The 8,968-nt window shown below is 38.9% G+C and overlaps 1 protein-coding gene and 1 long non-coding RNA gene across 4 annotated transcripts in view; one reads left to right on the top strand and one right to left on the bottom strand.

Annotated features, from left to right (window-relative positions):
• Positions 1 to 7,909, top strand: part of LOC106814069 (spermatogenesis-defective protein 39 homolog) — a 16,385-nt gene extending 8,476 nt beyond the window's left edge. For both annotated transcript variants that reach the window (XM_014818342.1, XM_014818350.1), the window contains exons 2-11: positions 1,618 to 1,731; positions 1,924 to 2,074; positions 2,383 to 2,511; positions 3,462 to 3,670; positions 3,928 to 4,157; positions 4,374 to 4,475; positions 4,658 to 5,102; positions 5,646 to 5,735; positions 6,886 to 6,990; positions 7,135 to 7,909. In XM_014818342.1, the coding sequence (XP_014673828.1) occupies positions 1,627 to 1,731; positions 1,924 to 2,074; positions 2,383 to 2,511; positions 3,462 to 3,670; positions 3,928 to 4,157; positions 4,374 to 4,475; positions 4,658 to 5,102; positions 5,646 to 5,735; positions 6,886 to 6,990; positions 7,135 to 7,155 (1,587 nt within the window). In that variant the 5' untranslated portion in view covers positions 1,618 to 1,626 and the 3' untranslated portion in view covers positions 7,156 to 7,909. The remainder of the gene's footprint in view (positions 1 to 1,617; positions 1,732 to 1,923; positions 2,075 to 2,382; positions 2,512 to 3,461; positions 3,671 to 3,927; positions 4,158 to 4,373; positions 4,476 to 4,657; positions 5,103 to 5,645; positions 5,736 to 6,885; positions 6,991 to 7,134) is intronic.
• LOC106814094 overlaps positions 7,909 to 8,968 on the bottom strand; it is a 2,411-nt gene continuing 1,351 nt past the window's right edge. Inside the window, exons 2-3 of one of the 2 annotated variants that reach the window (XR_001394543.1) lie at positions 8,328 to 8,532; positions 7,909 to 8,192 (exon numbers count right to left, since the gene is read on the bottom strand). This is a non-coding gene — a long non-coding RNA (uncharacterized LOC106814094). Of the gene's footprint in view, positions 8,533 to 8,968 lie in introns of both variants that reach the window. The other variant, XR_001394542.1, reaches the window with a different exon arrangement.

The raw sequence follows: 8,968 nt of genomic DNA, 5'->3' as shown, positions 1-8,968 counted from the left end.
CAAACAACATGAATAACTCGATAGGAGAGCTCTCTTATTCATGGAGAGCTCTCTTATTTATGTTGTTTGTGCACAGGGCGGGCGTGCGGTGTACTTGTTTGTTGAAGATGAGCATTTGACCGGCATTTACGGGTAATTATCGGCAATAATAGGCGATCGAAATAGAGTAGAGAAACATAAAGACCTTGGTAGTAATACATAATTTTTTTTTTATTGAGACGTTCGAAGTGCCTGTGGTCACAGGCATAATAATAATGTCAATATTACGAGTATTACTAACGCTGAAGGGGTCGTTGTCGTATAGGTACCCGAGATAATGCTAGTCTAGGCAGTCGCCTACGCCTACTCCCTAACCCTAACCCTAACCCTAACCATATCAGATAGTTACCTCGAGTACATATATGTAGTACCCTATACGACAACGACCCTTCGTGCATTACTAACGGTAATGGCAAAGCCCAAAGCATTAGCATAATAGTGCCTGATCTGTTGTGCTACGCATTTGGAGTAGAGTGTTACATTCTGCGCAGTAAGCTATGTAGTTCATTATTCTGTGAAACGGTATGATACGTACATATATGATTGATATATTGTTGTATCATGTGTATTACTGTATGTAGTATGCAGTTGTACGTGCACACCATTTTCTAACACAACACTCAACAGTGTGGAGGGTGTGTGCAGGTTGCACTGTAGTTTTCAACACGTAGAAGGCTAGCAAATATAAGAAATGTACATTCGCTTAAACATTGTTTCAATAGTCTGGGGCTGAAAATGGGGCAAGTCCGAGGTCCGGGACCTGCCGATTTCATGCTCGGACCTTCGGTCCGTCGGCCCTATCAATAATTTACAGTACTCCACTTTCATTAAATAAAACATCATTAAACCATTGCAAATTGCGAAGAAATAAAGCAAAAGTAGATAGATTTTTGGTCACTTTCGACGTCTAGTATCATATTTAATATTCACGATGAAACATACCAAGTATAATGGTTCAAGTTTACCGAAAATCTGATCGAAATTACACGTACTGATAGCGTATGCTGCAGCGTTATTTAGTAGCATGGTTGTTTATAACGGAAGTTAATGCGGATGCGCGTGCAGTTTCAGCATACCATAAGTAACTCGGTGCATGTGCGAGTAACTCGGAATGCCTGCAGACAATTTATGTATTGTATCAAACAAGGGCAAACATGAGTTTGTTTAAGCTTGGTTTTGTATCAAAAAACGGACCCACTGTTACCAACCAATCTATTAGCCAAACAAACTTTACAAATGACTTGCAAAATAAAACCAAAACTACTTGTACTTTGTCGAAAAATGCAAAATGTGATGATGTGAAAAGTAAAACTACAACGAGTAGATTAACAAAAGACACAAAATATGACAGTACACGTGTCAGAAACTTCATATTCGGACCTTCCAAATCTTTCATCGGGCCTTACAAAAATATTGCTGAAAAGTCCTGCACCTGGGGGCAAAAACCACTATTTTCAGTCCCTGATAGTATATAGTTACTATAGCCTAGCAGCATGTTATTCTAGAAGTCGTGATTAGATCAGACACAAAGTTTTGTATCTATGGTTACAATAGCTTGTCTTGTATATATCTTTTAAGCACTGAGCAATGGCAGGGACTCGAACACGCTCGATGGAAGAGGACGACGAAGATTATTGGATGTCCTCCAGCATGAAGAATAAAGCTTCAATATTTGATGACAACGATGATGCCGTATGTAATTTTTACTTGTTGGCATCGCTGTAGTTATATTAATCTGAATCAACTCCTTCAAAGGTCATTCTTAATCCTTATAACTGGTCCAAATGCTCTGGTCAATATTTTATGTTATCTGTTAGGCTTGCATTGTGTGGGATAGTAATACTTCTAGTTACTGAATCCTGGTTATAATTATCTTTGGCGTAGGAAGGCATTATGCTGCTTGGTGTCAGCCGTAACAAGGTAAAGGACCTGTCAAAGACAATGAAGGAAGGTCTGGGGGAGATGGGAAACACAGAGGAAGACATCATTAATTGGGATGGAAGCAGCACATCAAGTGGTTCGTCCCTCACGTCAGGTAACCATGTCAACCACATAAATTGTTTGACGTGTTTGTGAAGTCTATATACATGTCATCATATGGGTTAGAAATTATTAAGAATATGTTATTATTGTGGCTTTTATGGTACTGAACTTATGTTAGATAGACACACTGTAAACATAGTAGTTATATTGAGGTAGAAAATTTAACAAGAAATTTGGAAACTTGTAAAGAAAATATGCAGTCGAAAACTACTTGTGTGCAAATTCTCTACAGGCGTTATTTATTATATCTGCAACCGAACTGGTCACAGCTTAACATTTGTTGTTTGATGTATTTAACAGACTTGAAATCAGTGCGCTATCGGTCATCTCCAACTAGTCATCTAGCTCCACGGAAGGTCACCTCTAACTCTGCTAGTAGAAGCAGCAGTAACTCTTCTTTAAGTGGTCAGAGTCGGGTGTCAAATGTGGGTGAGTATAGATGGTTTCTGCCTTTAAACTGTGATTGTGTCATAAATAAATTGGAAAACTGCATAAGTGTAAACAAATTGAGTCTCAACTATTACTAGCAGACTTTTTACTTATAGGCTATAAAACAGCAGATGAACAGCAAACGCGCACCTGCTATCTTCAGATTTGCGATAATGGAATGGTCATATGGTCCCACAAAACAAATGCACGTAGTTATGTGACCAAATATTTATAGACTGGCACCTATCTTGAAATGTATACAAAGGTAACTAATCTACTGGAGAGACAGTGTTCTGGTCTCGAGAGAGCAAAAATCACTTACGCTATATGTTCGTTGACATATGTGAACAATCTATTTTGAAATGCAGATCTGTGCACACATTAGTGGAAAGAATATTGTTTGAGTGTTCTATGACATGTTAGCCTTACTATATACATTTAGTGTTATGCAAGGAGTACTGGTAAGGATCAGAACGGCTGAGAAAACATGAAAACAGTTGGTAAAGAGAAATCCTCGCTTTAATGTCTAGTAATTTTGTTGGCCAGATCGAATGAAAATCGTCCATGAGTATTGTGCCAAAATATTAATACATGTATTTCTAATTTTGCACCTGCTGTTGTCATGCAACCAGAATATCATCACATGAATTATTCATTGCAATTTTTAAAATAACTAAGTACATGTGTATGATTAAGCTTACATGCAGGTTTCAAATGCAACTTTCACTGCCGAGAGTGTAATATTAAATGTTTTGTAAGACATCGGTTCTTCATTATAGAGTGGGATAGATGATGTGCCCCTGTCGTTCAGTAGAATATGCCTAAAAGAGAATGACAGCATACTTCCCAAATACTCCCATGACTAAATAGCTGCACTATAATAGTAGGTCAGTTTGTATTTATAAAATTCGAAAAATTAAATGTAATTGTCACATATCTTACTTCTGTAGGTGTCACTGTGCCAAAACCATCGCCAGACAGCCTAACGAGCAGCATCAGCGATGCCGTACAAGGTGCAAAGCGTGTTCCCAGCTTGACAGACGTCTCAAAAATTGAAGCTGAGGTGCAGTTCTTGCGCAGACAGTTAAACCTTGCCAGACGAGACAGATGGGAGAAGCTGCCAGTCAGGGAGACAGTGAAGAGGATTATTCTAGGAGAGGTAGTCAGAGGACTAAATGTTTGAAATTATGTGATCAGATTTCATGGAATCATATTTAAATATTGGTGAATTTTACTTAGCAATTTTAACTGCAGGTCAGTTGGTTTTTTCAACCTGTTCTGTCAGTTGATTATGGTCGCCACCAGATGTCAGGTAATGCTCATAGGGTCTATGTCCCCCAGGGTACTGCGTGAAATGTGATTATGTCAAAAATTACTGCTAAGCTGGTAACATGGTATCTCAATTTGCTACTTTAGCCCTACTCCCTCGAGGCATACAAGTCAAAAGAGGACAAACTAAGTTTGCTTGACACGGCTACTGCGATGCATGATGGAAACGCCATCATGGCTGCTGTTCTGTTCCTGAAGTCTACAGTTAAAGCCCAGATTTTTCATCATGAGATGATGAGGCGACCTGTTGCTACGAATCACTACCTAATCTATCTCAAGAGCAGCCGAGAGTACAATCAGCTTGCGGATATTTTGGGGTGTGCAGCTTACCAATACCGTTACAAGGTCGCAGAAATGCATTATGTAAATTTGAGACGTGAATGTTAATTATAGCACTGTTTTGTCTGCATTGTTTTATACAGGCATATGATCACAAGATAGATATAGAAATAGTTGGCCAGAAAAGAATTTGTTGTGATCAAAGCTGGTCGCAAAAGTCGCACAACTGAGATGTACTCATTCCCCATTTACAGGTTGTTCGGTAGATCAGAGGAAGCGGCCATGTTGAAGTACAAGCAAGCGGTGAGTCCAGTAGAACAACAGGTGAAGATACGCAACTTGAAGCAGTGTTTAGGGTAAGAGCTGTTACAGTGTGTTCGACTTTGTACATAGCTCTGCACTAATTCAGTCACGTTCCATGCACTCATCGACACGTCTACCTAGCGTGATGACTCATACAGATATACTAGTTAAATTTTACTAAAACCAACCTCGTGGTGCGCAACCCTGATCGTTCGTCGATGCGTGTTTCCCACAGCGCGCATTTCAGCATGGACCCGTCGCTGGCGTACAACACGAGCATGGTGCTACAGCAGCTCTCCTTGCTGGAAACGCAGCTGCCCATCAACGAGTACGATGCTCAGCTCGAGCGCGAAGGCAAGACGGCGATATTCAAGGAGTTCCCGCGCACGCGGCCGCTGCTGGGCGTGCCTGTCCTCGCGACGCTCTACTACTGCTGCTTCTACCACTATGGACTGCCGGAGAATAACCTTGCGTGTCCGGCCGCGCTGCGCAAGAAGTATAACCTCACGAGCAAGCAGTATCTGTGGGTGGCGCTGAGCGCGCGCTCGAGCATACGCCACTGGCGCGACATCGACGAGCTTTTCGCGAGCAAGTCGTGGTTTGGCCACCACAAGATGAAGTCGCCAGTGTCTTTCGACAGAGTTGTAGACGTCTTGTTTCGAACCGGGGCACCACCAGAGGTGAGTGATAATGCTAGTAGTTGGTAGGACATCTGTATTCGGTACGTGCTCAAGGCAATTTAGACCTTCTTTTAGGCCTTACACAAAAATATTGCAGCAGAGAATGGCATGTGTACCTGCGACTGTTTGATTGCAAGTAAATGCGTAAAATATCTTTGTGGTTTACATCAGATTATGCAGATCAAATGTATAACTCAGCATATTACCAAATATACGAAATACAACAGGTATTCTAGGGTATATAAGCATTCTAGATTGACTGTTCTATTTAGAAACAAGATTGTTCACCATTCATTTGTGTCTTTGGCAATTTAACCAGCAAATAGATTTGCAGTTGATGTCAAGTCAATGTGATAAAGATTGTAAGAATTAACAGTCTATAATTTAATCATTTTGAAGCAAGTTATTATTACATTTCATATAATGTACATTTATTTTGCAGCCTACAAATGAGTTGAAACCAAAAATCCTTATCTGATAGCAACTAAGATGTGCAAGACATTTACTGAAAAAACACCAATTATTTGCACACAATTTCCACAGGTCATCGATAAGTATCTGCGGTTAGTGGACGGGATAGAGCAGCGACTCACAATTGCTAGAAAACTGAAATGCCATGTGGTCGTTATTGATGTGAGTACAAGGGTAGCACTGTTTAACCATGTTTCACTTAATTGTTTTATATGACACTATGTACATCTATTGTCTTGCTTAAGCAGTGTAGTGTTCACCTGTAATTCTGTTAGTACATTTGTGGTCATTAACCTGCTATTTAAAGGGATCCTTTACTCTAGGTTCTAGGGTTATTTTCAGTTAATTTGTCAGTTAAGTAGCGTTAAAATTACCTACATTTAAAGTTCATGTTTCAATGCACCATTTAAGAATATTTTTTTTAATGTTTTAAAACTAACGACTACAGTTGATTACAACGACGGTGGCGAACTCAAAGCGCATAGTCTGATAAGTTGCGTAAACCACTTTTCAGCCAAGGGCTACAGACCGAGAGGTGTTTCTTATTTATTAATTTAAAGCAAAATGGATTGTAATATCTTATAAACGACATATAGTTTCAGTTATATTATGGATAAATTTGTCCTAAATGAATCGTTCGCGTTAAACAGCATTTTAGTAAATATATTGCACCTTTTTGTATAGCCCTCGTCTGTAACGTGCATATAAATTGGCAATGCGCAACTTTTTCAGGGTGCAGACGGTCGCGGGTGGCAATGGCGCCGTTTCAAATTTCGCGCGTTGATGTAGAATTAATTATAACAATTAAATTAGGAATCTGGTAACAAGTACGTGTGGGTATAGACGATTTGTTATACAGTAAGTACAGTTGTATACAGTATAATCCTAGTCTAGTATCCCTTTAAAACAACATGATTTTATATTGCTATTAGTGATGTCACGATCATCGATTATACTCGATTATCGGTTGAACAGTGGCTCGAACCAAGCGCTTGGTTATCATAATCGATTTAATCGAAATTTTTTTTTAAAAATTTGAACAAGAAAACTTAGAAAAGTGATGAGAATCAGTACATGTATTATACACACAGTAGTAAACAGTGCAAAACAAACAGTAAACAGGGCTAAACAAGCACATACATGCACACACGTACATGCACACGACGTTACGCACACGCAGGCATTCAACACCCCGAGTAACCGATCATCGGTTACTTGGGTCCAACCGATGATCGATTACGAAATTACAACCGATTGACAACACTAATTGCTATACAATGGCGGTTTATGTTATCTTCCACTTGTTGCACAGGCGTTGGTTGAACTCAGAGACAGGCAGGAATTGCTCAACTATGCCAGTAAACTTCAGGAAGGTACTAATGATGCAATGCATGCACAGGTGGCATTAAGAAACCCAGTAAGTAGCACCCTCTATTGTATAAGTTGTGTATTGGTGTATAAGAATTTTGATACATATTTAAAATTAATGGGCGTTTACGAATAAATGCTGGGCAGTTAGTTAGGTTTATCTCACACTTTGATTTTCTGCTCTGGTTTTTAGGCAACAAGATGGAAAAACTGATACGGAAGAACATTTTTCAATTGTGATCATCACAGGAAAACTATCTCAGCACTTTGATTGAGTTGTATATTGTATCTTTCACACGGCTGTACATACATTGTCATTTTGATGGTGTGCAAGATTCATGATCGATTTGTTTTTGTTATGTTAGGCTAAATAGTTTCGAATGTGTTCTCACATGTAATAGGCAACATGATTATTGTCTCTAACATACAAGACCCTGTTATAGTGTTTTCCTACAGTTTTTTTCGAAAAATTAAACTTGGTATAGTGCTGACTGCATTTAGTGTTTCTGTAGTTGAATGGTTGAAGCAAGTTGTAGCACACAAACACTGTTTAGTTTTTGTGATTTTATATAGTAAAATCATTTAATTCATCATAAACTATGCAAATTTTTGCATTGTTTGGTTATTCATAAGGCAACGGCAGCTAGGGTCTATAATTAGTTGATGACTGTACATGTGATGTTGCACACTTGCCTGTATTATTATACTACTGTGATATATTGATACGTGCAACTATGTTTTCCAAATTCTGTGACATTTAATTTTGCACTAGCAGTTAGTCTCTATCTAACATTGTTTATTCATTTTGTTTCGGAGAGTAAGTTTGCATTTTTAATAATGTTATTTAATGCAACATTGATACTGGGTTGTTACATTCCATGTACAATATTGAAGGTTTATTATTGTTATAGCAGGCTACAGACCTTGTATATATCAATCAGCGAGACAAAAATATTAATCCATAATAATCAGTACTTTTGGTGTTTTTATTATGTAATTGCTACTATAAGTTTTTACAGTACACTACATAAACTTGAATACAAATGTGCTATTTGAATACAAATTGAACAGGACATTTTATTACATATATACACAGTAATATATACACATTACTTTAGTAGAAGTGAAATACTACTCGCAACTTATGTTAGCTGTTGGCTGTTCTCACTGCTTCCATACATCCGACAGATTGTCATATAGGTATCCAATTGGATCGTCAGGCTGTTCAACAACCAGTAATGACATCATATCCTGCCAACAGCAGCAGCATTGGGAAATTATTTAGTTTACAAATGCTAATAAAATTACATTAAGGAATTTCGTTTAATGTGGGTAGGGCCTCTTCAAGGTGGCAGTATACTAAATAATATATTTATAATCTTGTACCTGAAATCTTTGAAGAATTTTGTGTTTCGCTAAATATGCCTCGGCTGATTGCTGCTGACCCATTAGGGGTGTGGTGACAGTAGTAGTGGGAGAAGAACCTATCTTCACTCTCATCTGTGGCTGAGGCTGAGGCTCTTCATCTAATTCAGTGCATGCCCCATTAACCATTGCTTATGGCAATCGGTTTTTCGATGATTCTGTTTATCTGTAATATACAGACAAAAGAGTTACTAATAATAGCAGAAAAACAATACTGCAAAGGTGCTGGTGACTGACACTAATCTAGAATATAAATTGTAGCTTGTTTTATTTTGTCAAAAAGCCACAAGTGATTATTATTAGCCGTGATGGTTAGAGGGAGAGAAGAAGCCTCTTCCCTCCCTCTAACCATCACGGCTTCCTCTCTCCCTCTAACCATCACGGCTTCCTCTCTCCCTCTAACCATCATGGCTTCCTCTCTCCCTCTAACCCTCATGGCTTCCTCTCTCTCTATAACTATCACGGCTTCCTCTCTCCCTCTAACCATCACGGCTTCCTCTCTCCCTCTAACCATCATGGCTTCCTCTCTCCCTCTAACCATCATGGCTTCCTCTCTCCCTCTAACCATCATGGCTTCCTCTCTCTCTTTAACATCACGGCTT

Source organism: Priapulus caudatus, unplaced genomic scaffold (genome assembly GCF_000485595.1).
Source record: "Priapulus caudatus unplaced genomic scaffold, Priapulus_caudatus-5.0.1 Scaffold25, whole genome shotgun sequence".
NCBI classification, from domain to species: domain Eukaryota; kingdom Metazoa; phylum Priapulida; class Priapulimorpha; order Priapulimorphida; family Priapulidae; genus Priapulus; species Priapulus caudatus.
Note: the sequence above shows the minus strand (reverse complement) of the source record. Positions and strands in the feature narration are given on the sequence as shown.